The 20595-nt window shown below is 43.9% G+C and overlaps 1 protein-coding gene and 1 long non-coding RNA gene across 2 annotated transcripts in view; one reads left to right on the top strand and one right to left on the bottom strand.

Moving 5' to 3' along the window:
- TMEM47 (transmembrane protein 47) overlaps positions 1–519 on the bottom strand; it is a 34437-nt gene extending 33918 nt beyond the window's left edge. The window contains exon 1 of the mRNA XM_062183912.1: positions 258–519. Coding sequence (XP_062039896.1) covers positions 258–483 — 226 coding nt within the window. The 5' untranslated portion in view covers positions 484–519. The remainder of the gene's footprint in view (positions 1–257) is intronic.
- Positions 520–1045: 526 nt separating this feature from the next.
- Positions 1046–20595, top strand: part of LOC133752398 (uncharacterized) — a 106680-nt gene continuing 87130 nt past the window's right edge. Inside the window, exon 1 of the long non-coding RNA XR_009864934.1 lies at positions 1046–1120. This is a non-coding gene — a long non-coding RNA (uncharacterized LOC133752398). The remainder of the gene's footprint in view (positions 1121–20595) is intronic.

Raw genomic sequence — 20595 nt, 5'->3', positions numbered from 1 at the left:
CCGGCGGGCGCCGGGGCCAAGGCAGGAGGCGGAGGCGGGCGCCGGGGCCACGGCAGGAGGCGGAGGGGGGCGCTGGCGCCCCGGGGTGGGCGACCGGGAAGCGGCTCGGAGCCCGGCGGGCGCCGGGGCCCCGGCCGGGACGCGGGGTCCGCACCAGGGCGGGGGCCGGGAGCGCCGGGAGAGGCGGCGGCGGCCGTCCCGGCACAGGGCACAGGGCGCGGGGCTGCGGCGGGGGTCGCGGCGCGCGGGGCCCTCACCGCTGCTGAGCGTGGACTCGCAGTGCCAGATGTCCAGGCTGGCGGGCTTCCGGCAGGACTCCCACAGGGACAGGTAGTACTGGTGGTCGGCCGTGACCCAGGCCGGGCTCAGCACGGCGCCCAGGTCCAGACACAGCGCCAGGAAGATGCACACCAGCCCGACCAGCTTCAGCGGGGTCAGCACCGACACGCGCACCTCCTCCATGCCGCTGCCCGCCGAAGCCATGCCCGGGCGCCGCTGCCGCCCGCCCCGCCGAAGACCAGGTCGCGGCCGCGTGCGGAGAGCCGGGAGCCGGCCGCCCGAGGAGGAGGGACGCGGGCGAGCCGCTGCGCAGCGCCGCGGGTCTGCCCAGGCGGCGGCCGGGTGCGGTCGTCGGCAGCCGCCGCCACGCCAATCCCGCCCCGGACCCTCGCCGTCCGGCCCGCGCCGCGCTCTGCTCTGCCCGCGCCCGCGCCCGCTCCACCCGGCGCGGCCCGGCTCGCTCCGCCCCGGCCCCTCCCCGGGCTGCGGGAGGCGGTGCCGGGCGGGGTCGGGCTGCGCTCCCGGCGCCGCGGCTGGGGCCCGCCCCCCGCCGCCCCTGCCCGCGCGGAGCCCCGAGCGCTCCCCCGCCCCCCGCCCCGCGCGGAGCCGGGCCCGAGCGCTCCCCCCGCCCGCAGCGCGCCGCGCCTCTCCCCGCGGCCGGGGCCTGGCCGCGCTGGCTCCGGGCTCTCCGGGCCGCCCTTCCTTAGCCGCGCTCGCTCCGGGGCCTGGCCGCCCCCTCCCCGTGATGCGAGCCGCCCTCCCTTAGGGAGCAGGGCAGGTGCCTTTCCAGACGGCGTCGCAGGTGGAGGCCGGGGCGCCTAGGCTCGGCTCCCGGGGCAAGGTGAGGGCCCCTCAGTCGTGTGACGCGCTCCCCACCCCGGGACACCTTCCCGCCCTGAGAGGAGAAAAGTGACGGAGGCACGCCGCCCCCTCCCCGTCCCGGAACGGCCCGGAGCCCCGATTTCCTGTCGCCTCCCTTCTGCCCCGCGCCGCTGGCGCTCGGAGCCCTGGGCGCGCCGGCCTCGGGTCCCCGCTGTGGGGCGTTTGCGGGGCGCCGGCGCCGGCTCGGGGCTGAGCGTGCGCCCAGGAGCCGGGCGGGCCGTGTCTGCGCCGCCGCTCGGCGCCCTGCGGGCTGGCGGGGTCCTCGGTGCGCTGGGCTTCGCCCCGGGCCCAGCCGGACTCCAGCCTGGGCGCTGAGCCGTCCTCGGCCCCCGAAAGACCCGCCCGGGCCCGCAGCGGGCAGGCGGCAAATCCCTGGTGCGTGGGAGACGAGTGGGGCAGTGAGGAGCGCCCTCGGGCCAGGCCCGCGGCCCCGGCGGTCCGCCCTCCGTGCGGGGACCCCGCGCCCCCGGCGGTCCGCCCTCCGTGAGGGACCCGCGCCCCCGGCGGTCCGCCCTCCGTGCAGGGACCCCGCGCCCCCGGCGGTCCGCCCTCCGTGCGGGGGCCCCGGCGGTCCGCCCTCCGTGAGGGACCCCGCGGCCCCGGCGGTCCGCCCTCCGTGCGGGGAGCCCGCGCCCCCGGCGGTCCGCCCTCCGTGCGGGGAGCCCGCGCCCCCGGCGGTCCGCCCCCCGTGAGGGACCCCGCGCCCCCGGCGGTCCGCCCCCCGTGAGGGACCCGGCGCCCCCGGCGGTCCGCCCTCCGTGCGGGGGCCCGGCGGTCCGCCCTCCGTGCGGGGACCCGGCGCCCCCGGCGGTCCGCCCTCCGTGAGGGACCCGGCGCCCCCGGCGGTCCGCCCTCCGTGAGGGACCCCGCGCCCCCGGCGGTCCGCCCTCCGTGAGGGACCCGGCGCCCCCGGCGGTCCGCCCTCCGTGCGGGGGCCCCGGCGGTCCGCCCTCCGTGAGGGGACCCGCGCCCCCGGCGGTCCGCCCTCCGTGAGGGGACCCGCGCCCCCGGCGGTCCACCCCCCGTGAGGGACCCGCGCCCCCGGCGGTCCGCCCCCCGTGAGGGACCCCGCGCCCCCCGGAATTGGAATGGCGCTCCGCGGGGGCGAGTTCAGCGTGCGCCAGGCGGCTTGTCCGCCTCCCTCGGGCCGCTTTCCCGCCTCGCTAGGAAAGAAATGACGTGAAATAGATCAATGGCGACCGCGAAGGTGTTTTCAGACCTTCTCAACAGTGGTTAAGATCTGGAGTTTGGAAGACGACCCTCGCGCCTTTAGGAAACACTGTCCTGGACACAGAGGGTTTCCTGCTCTTCCTCAGTAACGTTGCTTTGCGTCGGCTGACCGCATTTTGATGCAAGTAGCAGTTGGAGAATGAGACTCAGTGGACGGGCTACTTGCCCCTACCTGAGGGCCTGGCCCGCCGGCTCCCTGCTGGCCTCTTGGCCTCCCAGCCAGAAAGAAGCCAAGCGCTCCTGGAACACAGCTCCTCCTGCAGCACTAGCAGGTGTTAACACCAGGGCCATGAACTGGGTAACAGGACTAGTTGTTTTTTCCATCTGGACTTAGGTTGTGCATTTAGAATGCACATTCAAAAACAATCTTTAAGAAAATTTATTGACTATTCAAAGTTACAATGAAATCTCCCCCCACACACACACACCTTTTTTATCACCTTCACTTTAGTAAGTTCCTTTTCTAGCCAGTCAATACTTTTATTTGTCTTTGTTCCCTCTAATTCAGGCTTTTCCACACAGGGGACTTAATCAGGAAGGAAGGGGAAAATAATTAGCTGTTTCAGGAATGAGCTGAACAAATTCTATACATTGCTCAAGTCATCAATTTGTCACTGGCACAGCAGCTGCTGGTCACTGTCAATACTAAAGCCTTCTGTAGTTGAGCCTTGTGGAGTTGTCCCCTAGTTTTTCTCAACCCAGACCACATCCATACAGAGTAGATTGTGGGATGCACAGGGTCACTTGGCTGGGCTCTTTCAGTGTGGCCTTTCCTCCCAGACCCTGGAAAAATTTTCTTGCACCATGGATTTCACAATTGAAGTCACTCCATTGGTTTGCTGGCAGAGAGGAATAATGGAATGCAGAGACAAATTGCCTGACCAAAACAAACACAAACAAAAAAGGTGAACAAGTCATTGAGAGATTAGAAATACCCACCAATTGTTTTTCCAGTGTAACAGATAATAAGATCTGTAAAATACCTTAGGACTGACAGAGATGAGTACTCTAGAGGTTTACTCTCTTTGCTATACCATTCTTGTGGTTTGCTCCAAAAGGACTGTGAGGTGAGCAAAACCATAATATAATGAGACCTACGTGCCATTTATAATAATTAATGAGGTTGGAGCCGGCACTGTGGTGTAGTGGGTAAAGCCACCGCCTGAAGTGCTGGCATCCCATATGGGTGCCAGCTAGAGTCCTGGCTGCTCCACTTCCAACCTAGCTCTCTGCTATGGCCTAGGAAAGCAGTGGAAGATGGCCCAAGTCCTTGGGCCCCTGCACCCACACGGGAGACCTGGAAGAAGCAAAGATCTTGGATTAAAATGGTCATAAATGGCTATGATTAATATTTGTAATTGTTATTTCTGCCTTTTAAAAAATTTACAAAAATTTATTTCTACTTCTAAACAATCAAGTTTCACCATTTACAATGTCTTTTATGATTTAAAATATACTATACTGTTGAGTCGGGTATAAGTTAATAGTAGCCCATTTGCTATTCTCGTTATGTGTTGATGTTTTGATTTCACATTAATTGATAGTTCATAGTAGTCCCCATAATCATAATAATTTATTTGCCTACAAAGAAGGGAAATAAATGGTAGAAATGAAAACACTAGAAGACACTAGAGGGGAAGGATGATTAGTTTTAAAAAATAAGTATGTTGATTGTATTGAAAAAAGTGAGAATTAGTTGCCCAGAAGGTAATAATATAGGAAAATTAGAATATGCTCAGTGAGTGATACTGATTCTAAATATCTTTATCATTTTTGTCAACCACTTATTATTTTCTTTTTAGCCAACAGTTCCCAGTAGGCACGTATCTTCCTCTACATTTATATTTTACTTGTCCTCAGTTGTAGATGGGGAGAAATGATCAGGTGTAAACACATCATGCATTTTAAATTTTTTGTTTTTACCATTATAGCTCAAGACTGTTGGTTACCCTGAAGCAAGTGCATGCCTACCAAAATACTCTCATGCTTGTGAAATTTCAGTTATGCTTAGGTACCATCGACATCAGAACCAAGTTGAAAATGGAACCAAAATCCTCAAAAATGGTTAGCCTGAATAGTTGAGACTTTGCTAGGAGCCGGTGAAGCTTATGCTTGGTGGAACTTGAAGGTGCTTAGTGTTGAATCATGACATGAGTGTTGAAGTTAAAATAGGAGTGGGACCATCAGATGTGTCTTGTGGAATTGTTCATCTCCCTCTGAGCTCTTTGTTAAGTAAGCTTCCTCCAGGACTCTAATTTTAGTGTAAAGCAATCTTTGTGCATTGTTTGATGTGTTTTCAGAGATAATTCTCAAAGAGATCTAGCATTGGGCATTTGAATGGAGGGACTTGTGACTAGATGGGAAAAGTCTAAGAAAAGTTTGCTTAGTTGCCTTCCTATGTTCCAGCACTGTAATGTCACTTTCTCCCCCTTAACAATAGATTCATCCATGATGGTTGACATTGTTAAATTACCTTCCATGTGTAACACAGTCTTAGTGCTGCTGTAGTTGGCAGCCCTTCCTCAGTGTAGTGTCAGAAAATTCTCCTCCATTAGAAAGTGTGGGTCCTTCTCCTTTGTGGCCTAAGCAACATACTTGTGCAGTGGGGGAAAATGGACCCCAAATCATACGTTAAGTATAATGATGACTCATTATTAATTGAAGGAAGACTTAAGTTAAAAAGAATTAAGTAGAAAAGGTACCTGGAGCTGTTTATTCTCACACTTTCAACTAGAAGAATGCACTTTAGGTCGTTCTCTCTGTGGTTTTCAAAAGGTGGTCTTAAATGTCAGCAGTGCCAGGGGAGTTAGGCTAGTGGATAAAAGATCCTCTGAGAAATTTTATTTCAGTGTAGCTCTCACCTCTAGATTCCACTTTTTACAATTAGTCTGTAAAGTGACTAAGTAGTACTGCATGATATGTCTGCAGTCTGTCAGTATTCAAAATGCCAGCTCATTCAGGTCCAAACAAACAGAGGTGGAAAAATATCAGTACGATGTGAAGATCAGTGCATTATCTCATTTCCTGAGTTATTTTATTCAACCTTTCTTCAGCCTACCTGTTTCACATTGTTTTCCTCCTCTCCTTTAAAGCTTACTGGTCTTTAGTAAACAACAATTGGATTTTCTTTTGATTCAGCAAAACTAAGGTTAATGTAATCTAGAACCTATGGATTATATGGCTTTGGGCATGCCATTAACCTCAGTTCCCTTATACAATGGAGTGATATGTCTTTCTGTTGTAGTGAGGATTAATGAGGTAATTTACATAAAGTATAATGCCTGGCATATGGTAAACACTAATCATAATGATTACATTAATATAATCTGGATGTCAACTAGAATGACTGGTCCCTGGGAGATTTCGGTAAACTTTGCTTAATTCTCTAACTGCATAATTCTTCAGAAATCACAGTCCTTTGTTCTTCCCTTTTCTGTTCTTCCTTGTATTTGGCTATTAAATTTTTGCGTTTATCTGTTCTTTTGTATTTGGTTCTACATCTACTCAAATATTCAATTCTATATCTAGCAAGCCTAGGTGAAATGTCAGTCTCTTTACTAGTTCCCAGGAAAAGCAAATAAAATATTTTTGATCTATAAACTATGCTTGAGAAGTCCTGAGGAAGTGGTGCTACACTGAAGACACATCTTAACTGGCCTAATCAGGACTCCCATCTGTCTCTTCTCTCTGTTAGTTCCATTTCTCCCACCTCTCCTCAACAGCTCATTCAGAAATTTCCATCTTTAATGCTCTTAAACCCTTGCTACATTAAGTGCAGTTGCCAACAATACTTGCCTGACCTGATAGATTTTTGGAAATTGTGATTTCTGGCTCTTCCAGAAATTGAGACCTATGGAAGAATCAGTAGTTTAACAGGATCCCCAGTGATTTATGTACAAGTTAAAGTTTGGGAAGTGCTGAATGATATCATCTCCTCAGGTCTCTCAGAGTTTAACCTCTACAACAAACAGTTCTATTAGAGAGCTGCTAAGAAAATAAAACTTGACCATTTTCTTCCATACTCTTCACATTTTGTGGTAACATGCAGAAAGCTGTTTCTTTCATGTCTACTTTTCAGCAGGCTTTATTTGACATTGATTTGGGTTGCAATGTTAATGGTGAGTCAACTTTGTTTTAGCTTGCATCAAGTATTCTTGACCACACAATGGTCCCAAACCACATCATTGTTTTGTTCCTACAAACTATGAGTCTCAGTGCAGCTGATGATTCTGATGATATATTAATGATATTGAAGAAAAATAGAAATGTGTCACTAAGTACATTTTAGAAAATCAACTTTAGAAATTGAGGAATATAAAGTATGACATCTGGCTTCTACTGAATTCACTTTGAGACATTGCTGTAGTTCTGCGATATATGAATGAGCTATGGATTTAGAAGTAAAAGGCAGAAGTGCAGTTACCCAAGTCATCTGAAAGAATATCATGGAACAAAGTACAAAATGGCAGCTAATCCACTCAAACAGGGACCGTTACAAGCCTGGAAATGATATCTCCAGGCTAAGTCAGAGGATGAAGCTGCATTTTTGTGGCTTTAGACTTCAGCTATGGGGCCAGTGCTGTGATGTAGCAGGTAAAGATGCCTCCTGTTTGAGTCCTGCCGGTTTGAGTCCTGGCTGCTCCACTTCCGATCCAGCTCTCTGCTGTGGCCTGAAAAAGCAGTAGAGGATGGCCCAAGTCCTTAGACCCCTGCACCCACATGGGAGACCTGGAAGAAGCTCCTGGCTCCTGGCTTTGGATCAGCACAGCTCCAGCCATTTGTGGCCAACTGGGGAGTGAACCAGCTGATGGAAGACCTCTCTTTCTCTCTGTCTGCCTCTTCTTTCTTTGTGTAACTCTGACCTTCACATAAATAAATAAATCTTAAAAAAATAAATCCATTTTAACACTTGCTCCCTAGGCTCCTTTGAAATTCCTTATCTTTAGGCAACCCAGTTATCAGATGTTGAAATCTCATGTATAGTCTTTTTAATTGACAAAAATTGGTGTGTCAGTGTACATTGTTGTGAACAGAAGCTGCCTATGAAAGCAAAAGGGAGCTAGAGATGTCTTATGGGAAAGTCAATTTAGGGGACATGAAATTCAGATTAGTGGATAAAGGATTTTCACAGTGGTAGAAAATTAAAGTGAATGGGAAGTAAAACTTATTTTTAATAGAATTAGAAATGTCCAATTATATAGGAATGATCTCTAGGTCAGAAAAAAATTTGGAAGATAATGAAAAATTATTGATCACTAGAGTTGATAATTAAGATTTAAGGGCAGGTTCATAACCCTTATAGGGACTAGTTTTTCATGGCTGGTATCAGATCAGTGTGATGGACACCACCATTCAATGTTTTGATGTTACTGATCTATAGTGAACTGTGATTCAGTGATTCTTAAAAAAAAGTTATTTATTTATTTGATAACCAGGGTAACAGAGAAAGTAGTTGTAGTAGTAGGAAAGAGAGAGAGAGAATTAAAAAAGATCTTCCAGTTTGCTGGCTTACCCCCAAAATACCTGCAACAGCTGGGCCAAAGCCAAGGTAAGCAGGGGAAAGGATCTCCAACCAGATCTCCCATAGATTGCAGGAACCAAAGTACTTGAGCCATCATCCACTGCCTCTCAGGTGCATTAGCAGGAAGCTGGATCAGGATCATGGAGTAGCCAAGACTTCAGGAAATGAAGCAGGCACTCTGGTATAGGATATCGGTGTCCCAATTGGTATCTTAACGCACTGCTCCACAGTGCTCACTCCTGAAGCTGTGATTCCTGATAACTTACTATTTTTGACACAATATCACCAATTTTGATAAACCAAGAGAGATAAAGTAGATTCCTAAACATATTCAGAGAAATCTGTTTTTCTAATATATTTTTCTGAATGCCTATTTCAGTTTTCTCTTGGTGATAGGAATCTTTCACCAATTCATTGTTACTTTCATTTCAGTCTCTGGACACTCATTTGGTCATGTATTTTAATGCTTTCTTTGTAGCCAGGAGAGGGATCACACTCTGTGTGTGTGTGTGTGTGTGTGTGTGTGAGAGAGAGAGAGAGAGAGAGAGAGAGAGAAACACTGGATACTTTATTTTTTTCTTAAATACTTTTTCATTGACTGAGTTGATCACACTGCTCAAGCCTTTCATGGAATACATTTCTGTTTTATGAACAGGTGTCCTTTTGAGAGAACAAACAAATCTGGTTTGTGTACTTCGCTTAAGTTTCTGAAGATAGGATCAAATAATATAAGAGAAAATCGATATATTAAAGTTGTGCTTTGGAGTCACCAAAACTAAACAGTGATTATTTTAAAGGGCATGATTTTGTTTATTGATAGACTTGCTACAAAGTACTTTGTTATTCCATACTTACTAATTCTGTGTTCATTTTATGATCTCCTTTTTAAATTCTTGACATTTTCCTAATTATTTTCTTTTGTTTTAAAGATTTATTTATTTGTTTGAAAGGCAGTTACACACACAGAGAGAGAGAGAGAGAGAGAGAGAGAGAGAGAAAGGGATGTCTTCCATCCACTGGTTCACTCGCCAAATAGGGACAATGAGTGGGACTGGACCAAATTGAAGCCAGGAGCCAGGAGCTTCTTCCCGGTGTCCTACATGGCTGGCAGGGGCCCAAGTACTTGGACTGTCTTCTGCTGCTTTCCCAGGCATATTTTTTTAAACTTTTATTTAATGAATATAAATTTCCAAAGTACAGCTTATGGATTACAATGGCTCCCCCCACCCATAACTTCCCTCCCACCCGCAACCCTCCCTTTTCTCGCTCCTTCTCCCCTTCCATTCACATCGAGATTCATTTTCATTTTTCTTGTATACAGAAGATCCGTTTAGTTTATATTAAGTAAAGATATCAACAGTTTGCACCCACATAGCAACACAAAGTGAAAATACTGTTTGAGTACTAGTTATAGCATTAAATCACAATGTACAGCACATTAAGGACCGAGATCCTACATGAGGAATAAGTGCACAGTGACTCCTGTTGTTGACTTAACAATTTGACATGCTTGTTTATGGCCTCAGTAATCACCCTAGGCTCCAGTCATGAGTTGCCAAGGCTATGAGAGCCTTTTGAGTTCACCGGACTCTTATCATATTTAGACAAGGTCATAGTCAAAGTGGAAGTTCTCTCCTCCCTTCAGAGAAAGGTACCTCCTTCTTTGATGACCCATTCTTTCCACTGGGATCTCACTCGTGGAGATCTTTCCATTTAGGTCATTTGATTTTTTCCCAGAGTGTCTTGGCTTTCCATGCCTGAAATACTCTCATGGACTTTTCAGCAGATCCGAATGCCCTAAGGGCTGATTCTGAGGCCAGAGTGCTGTTTAGGACATCTGCCATTCTGAGTCTGCTGTAAATCCCACTTCCCATGTTGGATCGTTCTCTCCCTTTTTTGTTCGATTGGTTAGTATTTGCAGACACTAGTCTTGTGTATGTGTTCCTTTGATTCTTCGTCCTATCATTATGACCAACTGTGAACTGAAATTGATCACTTGGACTAGTGAGATGGCATTGGTACATGCCACCTTGATGGGATTGAATTTTCCTAGGCATATTAACAGGGAGCTGCTGAGACTTGAACCAGCAGGCTTTGCAGAAGGCAGCTTCACCAGTTGACACAAAACTATCCACCATTTTTTTTTCAATGTTTACTCTCATTCCCTAAATCCACAGTAAAAGAAACAGAGATTAAGAGAAACAGAAGACAATTAATCAGAAGGCATTTTTAAAGTATGTATACACAATTTATTTTACTAAAAAAATATTTTTGGCTCCTTGGTTTCTTGTTGTATAGTTTCTAACACGATTCACATTCCTTTTTTAAATTAGAAAGTAGTGAATAAAATTGTTTAAATATACACACATATACACACATATACCCTCAACACAGAGTCCATACTGTATTATTTATGACATCCTATCCTTGTTAAACTTCTTGTATTTCTCTAGGAAAGATGTAGAACTCTCTTCCCTTGAGGTATAGTCACATTTCACTGAACCAAAAACTATCTGCATGATTTAGAATAGTATTCCTATTGGCCATTTTACTGAATATGTTGGTGGTTTTGTCATTACCAAGCCAGATCCCCAACCAGCATGTTTATCAAGCTTAAATTCAGGACACAAGATCTGACAAGGCAGGTATTCTTTTTTTTTTTTTTTTTTTGACAGGCAGAGTGGACAGTGAGAGAGAGAGACAGAGAGAAAGGTCTTCCTTTTGGCCGTTGGATCACCCTCCAATGGCCGCCGCGGTAGCGCGCTGCGGCCGGCGCACGCGCTGTTCCGATGGCAGGAGTGCTTATCCTGGTCTCCCATGGGGTGCAGAGCCCAAACACTTGGGCTATCCTCCACTGCACTCCCTGGCCACAGCAGAGAGCTGGCCTGGAAGAGGGGCAACCGGGACAGGATCGGTGCCCCGACCGGGACTAGAACCCGGTGTGCCGCGCCGCAAGGCGGAGAAGATCTGACAAGGCAGGTATTCTAAAGGAACAGCTAGACCAAATATTACAAATTAAGAGTTGCCAAATCCAAGAACATAGGACTGCTGAATCTGTAGGGCAAAATATTCACTCTTTCCCTGATTTCTGTTCTCAGACTTCTTTACTATTGAAGTCAAGCACTTAGATGGCTTGCCATTCCATTTTCCAAATGATTTTCTAAGCATGCCTGAGTTTCTCATCATATCCACTCATGCTGTACTCTAGTTTTCTAAGGTTTTTATTGCCTCTCACCATCTTTTCTGAGCAACATCAGAATAATGCAAGATAGAAGTAGATTATTTGTGTAAGAGAGGATTGTGGTGGTAGTAATTGTTAATGATGCTTCAAAAGTAAAGATATCAGAAGTAAAGAAGTTAGTCTAGATTGAATTAGAGTTCACTACATTGGTTGTTTCCATACTGTTTTGTATTTTATACATAATTTTTCAAACATTTTGTTTGTAGAATTATTATCAACCAATGTATGTAAATATTAAAGAGTGAAGACATGGAATTAATTCCACCATTTATAGGTCATCAGTTTGTTTTTACAAAATCATGGTTCAAAAGGCAGCTTTAACTTTATTCTCTTCCAAGATATGTTAAAATATTTTAGCATATAGAATCTCCTTCACTCTTCATTGGAATCTAACAGAACTCATGAGGTTCTGCTCACTTGCAGGTAACAGAATGTCCCTATGATCACATGGGTTGCAAATACAATCTTGATTCAGCAATTAGAATGTCTAGCTGTGATATATTAATGCTAAATTTGACTTAGCATTCAGTCTTTGTAGGTCAAGCCTGATACAGATCAGGTACAAAATGAACTCTTCCTTTTTGGGATGCTGCTGCTTCCTTGCTGGGACTATCTTTATGCCTTATTTTTATTTTTAATTTTTATTTTTGACAGGCAGAGTGGACAGTGAGAGAGAGAGAGACAGAGTGAAAGGTCTTCCTTTTGCCTTTGGTTCACCCTCCAATGGCCGCCGCAGAGGGCATGCTGCGGCCGGCGCACCGCACTGATCCAAAGCCAGGAGCCAGGTGCTTCTCCTGGTCTCCCATGTAGGTGCAGGGCCCAGGCACTTGGGCCATCCTCCACTGTACTCCTGGGCCACAGCAGAGAGCTGGACTGGAAGTGGGGCAACCGGGACAGAATCTGGTGCCCTGACCGGGCCTAGAACCCGGTGTGCCAGCGCCGCAAGGCAGAGGATTAGCCTATTGAGCCACAGCGCCGGCCTCTTTATGCTTTTGATTAGACTGAGGGATTCAAGAGATATGGAACTGGTTCCATGTTGTTTTTCTAAATACAGCAATTGGAAAGGGTAGGATCTCTCATATTCACTTAGGTGTCTTGATATCTGTTCTGTTGAGCATATCACTTAAATATAAGGGGAAAAAAGTTCCATTATGACTCCCTGGTACAGTATGTTGCTAGGTTTGGCCAGGAGGTTGAGAGAGAGAGAAGATAGTGTGAACATCACTCAGATGTTTGGTCAAGGAATGTCAGACTTAAATCTTATCACATATCTGTGTTAATAATGCTGTGTGTGATATAAATAACTCCAAATATGATTTTGCTTCATATTATTTTACTCATTTTAATATTTTATTGAGTGCCAACCATCTATCAATATTTCTAAGTGTTTTATACATACTCTCTTCTTTTTAAATGAATATGAGCACACTAAGAAGTAGATTCTATCCCTGCTTTTCAGGTGAGAGAACCACATTCCATAAAGTTTGAGTTACTTTCCTAAGGCCACATAATTAAGTAGAGAAGCTGAGATTTCGATATTGTTTATGTTAACTGAAACTGATAGATCAACAATGCTTCATTATTATCAACTATTTTTAAAGCAAAAAGGCCTGAAGTTATGCTAATTGCCTTTTTAAAAATTTCTGAAAGTAGACTTCAGCTCAGGTCTCACCCTCATTCACCCCTATTCTTTCCCTGGTATTACAAATTACTGTTCTTTCCATAGCAAGATTTTATCTTGAAGACTAAATGCTATTTACAAAAAAATCACACATAAGACTAAATTTGTGTAAAGCATGGTTTGAATAAAAATACAAACAAAATTTATAAAACTACTGTATTAATGGAAGATGAGTGAAGATGAGTGATTGCATCTTAAGTGAGGGATAAGTGTCAGGACACTCATGTCTCCTAGCTCAGATTTCTTTTGTACTATGATTCTTCCTATATCTTTTATCTTTTTTCCCCCAAATAAACCTTTTATTTAAGGCATACAAATTTCATAAGTACAACTTTAGGAATACAATGATTCTTCCTACCATATCTGCCCTTCCACCACTCTCCCACCCCTCTTCCTATACCCCTCCTCCTCCTCCTCCCTCTCCCATCCCTAGTCCCATTCTCCACTAGCATCCATTTTTGGTTAACTTTATATGCAGAAGATTAACTGTACTAAGTAAAGAGTTCAACAATTTGTATGAAAAAAAGTAAGAACAAAAAACTTTCTCAGTAGTCAAGATAAGTGCTGTTCAAGTCATTGCATCTTTAAGTTAATTTCACTTTTTTTAGAAACAATTTTAAATTAGCATGCAAGAATGATACATCTTTTGCAATCACTTAGACATAATTATAATACAACTCTTTGAGGACAGAGGTCGATGTTAGTGCACAGTGACTCTTGTTGCTAATTTAACAATCAACACTCTTATGTATGACATCAGTGATCACCCGAGGCTCTTAACATGAGCTATCTAGGCTATGGAAGTCTTTTGAATCCAGACTCTGGGAAGTTCTCTCCTCCCTTCAGAACAGTACCTCCTTCTTTGATGACCACTTCTTTCCACTGGGGTGTCACCCTCTGAGGTACTGTATGTAGGACATTTTTTGCCAGTGTGTGTTGGCTCTCCATGCTTGAAATGCTCTCATTGGCTTTTCAGCCAGATCAGAATGCCTTAAGGGCTGATTCTGAGGTTGCAATGTTATTTAAAGCAATTGTCATTCTATGAGTCTGCTGTGTAGACTGCTTCTGATGTTGGAGCATCCCCTCCTTTTTAAATCTATTATTATTACCAGACATTTAATTCTATCTATATGATCACTTGAACACTAAAGTTAGTATTTTTGCCACCAAGCCTAAGGGGATTTGAGGTCCCATGGCAAGTTTTTAAACTGTACTCTTAGAAGTAAGTCCGTAGGAAGGTATTCAGAACTATACAGCTTATTGGTTACGAACTTCATGCACTTCATAATTGTAACTTTAGGAACATGATGATTCTTCCCACCATGCCCACCCTCCCACGCATACTCCTACCCCTCTTCCTCCTCCCTCTCTTATTCCTACTCTTTTTACTGAGATCTATTTTCAATTGATTTTATACAGATACGTTTAACTCAATGTTAAGTAAAAAGTTCAACAAATAGTATAAGAAAATTTTTCCTCAACAGTCAAGATAAGGGCAGTTCAGGTCATTGCTTCTCAAATTGACAATTTCTTTCTTTTTTTGGGGGGGGGCAGGCAGAGTGGACAGTGTGAGAGAAAGACGGAAGAAAGGTCTTCCTTTTGCCTTTGGTTCACCCTCCAATGGCCACCGTGGCCGGCACACTGCGGCCGGCACACCGTGCTGATCCGATGGCAGGAGCCAGGTGCTTCTCCTGGTCTCCCATGTAGGTGCAGGGCCCAAGCACTTGGGCCATCCTCCACTGTACTCCTGGGCCACAGCAGAGAGCTGGACTGGAAGAGGGGCAACCGGGACAGAATCCGGTGCCCCGACCGGAACTAGAACCCAGTGTGCCGGCACCGCAAGGCAGAGGATTAGCCTATTGAGCTGCGGCGCCTGCCCCAAATTGACAATTTCACTTATATGGACTGCCTTTTAGGTGCTTTATTAATTATAACAGGTCAGGGAGAACATATGATATTTGTCCCTTTGGGTCTAGCTTATTTCACTAAGTATGGTGTTCTCCAGATTCATCCATTTTCTTGTAAATGATTGGATTTCATTTTTAACTGCTGTGTAGTATTCCATAGTGTACATATCCCATAATTTATTTATCCAGTCTTCAGTTGATGGGCATTTGTGTTGATTCCATGTCTTCGGTATTGTGAATTGAGCTGTAATAAACCTGGGGGTGCAGATAACTCTTTCATATGCTGATTTCATTTCCCTTGGGTAAATTCCTAGGAGTGGGATGGCTGGGTTATAAGGTAGGTCTATATTCATATTTCTTTTTTCTTAATTTTATTTGACAGATAGAGTTAGACAGTGAGAGAGAGAGAGATAGAGAGCAAGGTCTTCCTTCCGTTCGTTCACTCCCCAAATGACTGCTATGGCCAGTGCTGTGCCAATCTGAAGCCAGGAGCCAGGTGCTTCTTTCCGGTCTCCCACATGGATGCAGGGGCCCAAGTACTTGGGCCATCCTCCACTGCCATCCTGGGCCACAGCAGAGAGCTGGACTGGAAGAGGAGCAACCAGGACTAGAACCCATCGCCCATATGGAAGGTGGAGGATTAACCAAGCAAGAAACGGTGTCGGCCCCTATATTCATATTTCTGAGGTATCTCCATACTGTCTTCATAATGACTTTACCAATTTACATCTCCACCAACAGTGGATTAGAGCAGTGGATTAGGACACCTTTTCTCACACATCCTCACCAGCGTTTGTTGCTTGTTGATTTCTATATGAAAGCCATTGTTATGAGGGTGAGGTGAAACCTCCTTGTGGTTTTGATTTGCATTTCTCTGATGGCTAGTGACTCTGAGCATTTTTTCATGTGTGTGTTGGCCATTTGGATTTCCTTTGAAAAAATGTGTATTTATGTCATTTGCCCATTTTGTCACTTGGTGGTTTGTTTTGTTGTTGAGTTTCTTGATCTCTTTATATATTCTGGTTATTAATCCTTTATCAGTTGAATAATTTGCAAATAATTTCTCCCATTCTGTTAGTTGCCTCTTCACTTTCCTGAGTGTTTCTTTTGCAGGTCAGAAGCTTCCCAATTTTATGTAATCCCAATTGTTAATTTTGGCTTTGATTGCTTGTGCCTCTGGGGTCTTTTCCAAGAAGTCTTTCGCTATGCCAATGTCTTACATGGTTTCCTCAATGTTCTGTAATAATTTGATGGTGCTGGGTTGTAAATTTAGGTCTCTGATCCACTTTGAGTGGGTTTGTGTAAGGTGTAAAGTAGGTGCCTTGCTTCATAATTCTGCATGTGGAAATGCAATTTTCCCAGCACTATTTGTTGAGTGTTCTTGCTCATGGCATTGATTTTAGCTCATTTGTCAAATATAAGTTGGTTGTAGATGCTTGAATTGATTTCTGGCATTTCTGTTCAGCTTCATTGGTCTATCCATCTGGTTTTGTATCAGAACCAAGCTGTTTTGATTATAACTGCCCTGTAATATGTTTTGAAATCTGTTATCGTGATGTCTCTGGGTTTGTTTTTCTTGTATAAGATTGCTTTAGCTATTCAGGGTCTCCTGTATTTCCATACGAATTTCAGCATCATTTTTTCTATACCTGAAAAGAATGTCCCTGGTATTTTGATTGGTGTCATATTGAACCTGTAAATTGCTTCGGAAGTTTGAACATTTTGATGATATTGATTCTTCCAATCCATGAACATGGAAGATTTTTCCATTTTTTGGTATCTTCTTCTGTTTCTTTATTTAACATTTTCTAGTTCTCATCATAGTGATCATTGACATCCTTGGTTAAATTTACTCCAAGGTATTTGCATTTCTTGTAGCTATTGTTAATGGTATTTATCTTTGAAGTTCATTCTCAGCCATGGCATTGTCTGTATATACAAAGGCTGTTGGTTTTTGTGTTGATTTTATATCCTGCTACTTTACCAAACTGTTCTATGAGTGGCAGTAGCCTCTTAGTGGAGTCTTTTGGATCCCCTATATATAGAATCATTCAGCTTTATTGCCAGTGGCTTGGGTTGCTGCAGTCTAGTCTCACCTCTCCAAAGCTGGTGCCGAGGCTCTTGGCTGCTGGGGTCCTAATGTGTGTGTGTCCACACCCTCCAAGTAGGTCTGCTCTGTTCCTCTACTTTGCATGGAGTTCCTCTTCTCTTTTCTCCATAACTCTTCCCTGATGCTGCACTCTCTCCACTTTTTAAAAACTATCTTCTCCTAGACTAGAGCAGTATGCTCCCTCCCCACTCTTCCATCTTAATCCCCACACTATATATCTTTTAATATAGTATGATCCTATAAGCAACTTATTTCCACTCAACCAACTGATTAAACAACACTTTCCATTTTCTTTGTGAGCATCAAGGTGGCTATTAAGTTACTGTATTGTAGCATACTTTTCTGTGAAGATAATGTTTATCAGGAATTATTTGAGTTTGTTATGATGCCTATTTATGGTATTTACACATGTTTTAGTAATTGTCAACTGTGAAAAAGAAATGGTAAAAATTTGGAAACAATTGGGCAGAAAATCTGGTGCAGTCCAAATCCAGAATCATTCCTAATGATCTAAGTACTCTTTTTTCTTAAACATCAACCAAAAAATGAAACAAAAAGGATGATTGTTCATGGAAGATATTAGGGAGTATAAATCAGTGGACCTTTAGAAAGTGTCTTATGCCTGTGTCACAAGATGGGTGAATAGATGCTCATTCTCTGAAGAATTCTCACTTTACATTGAAGAACACAGGAGGGAATATGGATGTGATGTTAAATATCCCTCTCTCTCCCTTCCCCACACATGAGTGAAATTGGAGCTGTAGATCTGGGTACTCTTGTGTTATGGATCAAAACTACCAAAGGTATCACCTCAGCAGTGGACAAACCAAAAATCTGAGTCCAAATATACTCCATATGGCAAGAATACAATGGTTTTAGAACTGGACATTTTTGCTATTTGAATAGCTTTTTCAAGGAATATTGACTTCTTTAGGCTAAGTAAACTCCTTTCCTTTATTAATGAAAGATAAAGTTCTTATAATTGAGAAATTAGAATTTGCTAGTCAGGGTATGTGAGGTTTTAAGCAATGAATTTTAAAAATAAAAGAGATGAAACAACCTTGTTTACCTATCAACCTACTGAAAAAGGTCATATATATAAAATCTGATTTTAGAAAATGCTATTGGATTGAATATAAATTGATCAAGTTATCTTTCAAAGAGAAGAAATGAATATTATATTATTTACAAATGGAATAAGCTACAGATTTGGAGGAGCTATGATTTTTATAAAAACATTATAATATTTTACATTTATGCTTATTTTCCTGCTTTTTGTTCATCCAATAATTCCACTTTAAAGTACATACTCTAAAACATTGTTTATAGTTATAACATTAACTTTATCAGTTTGGCTACTGAAGTTGGACCAGCATTTGCACTCAGCTCTGTCTAGGTTTGTTGTTAAAGCAGGTACACTTGTCCCTTTCTACCGCCTGAAAAGGGAGAATCTGGCAGTGGGCCAGAGCATTACTTCTTTATGGGCAGTGCAGTGAATGCAGATAAAGAGAAATATGTGGAGCTGCATCTTGGGGAGAAGTTCAGCAGACTACATAGAGAGGTTTTCAACCCCATGGTGCCAGAACAAGAAGGAAAATCCAGATATACAGGTAGGACTGAAAGGATGAGATGACTTAGAAGGTTGACAGTGGAGGGGAAGATGTAGAATGCAGCAAAATCTGGGGAAAAGCAGTAGCTGCCAAGGATCTTTAAAAGGCATCCAAGGCCTTGCAGTTGTTCAGGAGGGAGGTTTCACAGGCTCTCCAATGGCCTTAACAGTGGTAGAAAGTTTTTCAGTTGAAGACTTTTGTCTCTTTCCACTGGGTTTGTGCATAACATTCTAATATTGTAAAAACAATATCAGGTGTGGGGTAGGGTGGGCATTGGTCTTGCAGGAAGGCATAGGGAGGGCCTTAGATGGTGTTTTACCAAAATTAGTATAAATAATGTAAATGAGTTCCTTCAGAGAAACAAGTCTACACCTGAGAGTTTCCATCTCTGAGCATATTGCCAATCCTAAATTCATTTTGCTTTATGGTTACAGGTTTTCCTATAATTAATCCTGAAATATAACTAACAACAATAAACTGAGCACTTAAGTACCCAACCCCAAATATGGAATGGAATATTATCAGTACCACAGAGCCTTTGTATTCTCCTCACTGATCACCTTTCCCTTTCTTTAGTGTAGATGTATTCATGCTTCAGAATTTTATAGTAATTATTTTCTTCCTTTTACCTTATGTTTTTTACCACAGAAGACAATATATTACTCAACTTTCCCTCATTTAGTATTGTATGAATATAATTGTACGCATGTTTTTTTCCATGACTTTTTGGAACTTTATCCATATTCATGCAGGCAGCTGTTCATTATTATTTGTTGTTGTGTAATATTCCAGTATATAGTCACACAGTGAATAGATATTTGCCCACCTGCTTGTGGAAATCCATGTGTATTGATTCCATATTTTGCCTTTAAAAACAGTGGTGCAAAGAACATTCTTGTGAGTATTGCTTAGCATGTATGTGCAGTTTCATGTCCTCAAGAATAGAATTATGAGTCACAAAGTAAGCTGTTGTTTACTTTCATTGGATATTACTGTTTTAAAATTTATGCTTTCACCATCACTGATGAAAAGTTTTGTTGATCCATCTAATCATCAACACTTGGGTTATTTCAGAAACTTTGGGTAACTCAGAACTGTCTGCTTAGGGGAATAAATAAGGAAGCATGACTGATCCATGAACTCTTTTACCCTATTGTTCAACTTGGAGTCATGGGCTGGTTATTACCCTGTACTTTCAGGTTCTATAAATTCAAATGCAGTTGGTTCGTGAGGGTAATCCCTACTAGTATGATTCCTAGAAGGGAGAGATACAGGATGCAACTCCAGGAGAGGGAGCTCCAGAATAAGCTCATTAAAGATAGCATGTAAGTAGTTGCTGCGGCAGGAGATGAAATAAGAGCCGATACACAAAAGACAAGGATTTTAATAATTATTGTTGCTTTTTTTGCTGTGTGGGTTTTAAAAAAATCAAGTTCTCTCTTGATTTTTGTCAGCTTTATTTAAGCCAAATATACATACAGGAAAATCCATCAAGTTTAATATTACAATTCAATGAGCTCTGGCTAATGTATATGGCTGTATAGCATCCACCATCATTGTAATATAGAAACATCCCTGGGACTGGCATTGTGGTATAAAGGGTAAAACCACTGCCTGTGATGCTAGCATCCCATATGGATACCAGTTTGAGTCCCAGCTGCTCCGCTTGTGATCCAGCTCCCTGCTAATGTGCCTGGGAAAGCAACGGAAGCCTTGCACCCACAAGGGAGACTTGGAAGAAGCTTCTGGCTCCTGGCTTAGGTCTGGCCCAACTGTAGCCATTGTGACCATTTGGGGAGTGAACTACTAAATGGAAGAGATTTCTTTCTCTCTCTCCCTCCCTCTCTAACTATCCCTTTCAAATAAATAAAAACACATTTTTTTAAAAAAGAAACATTCCTGTCACCTAATAAGTTTCCTTATGTTTCTTTGTAGTCAATACTACAGACTATGCCCCTGTTTTCTAGTCTCTACCACATGTTGAGATTCATTCCATTGTTGATAATAGAGATTAATGATTCCATTTGATTCCCAGTTTTCTAAAAAATCTTGTCAAGAAAGGATGTTGACTTTTATCAAATGTGTTGTGTCTATCTATTTACATGATTCTTGTTTTTGTCCTCTTATAGTTTCT

The sequence above is a fragment of the Lepus europaeus genome, chromosome X (assembly GCF_033115175.1).
Source record: "Lepus europaeus isolate LE1 chromosome X, mLepTim1.pri, whole genome shotgun sequence".
NCBI lineage: Eukaryota > Metazoa > Chordata > Mammalia > Lagomorpha > Leporidae > Lepus > Lepus europaeus.
Note: the sequence above shows the minus strand (reverse complement) of the source record. Positions and strands in the feature narration are given on the sequence as shown.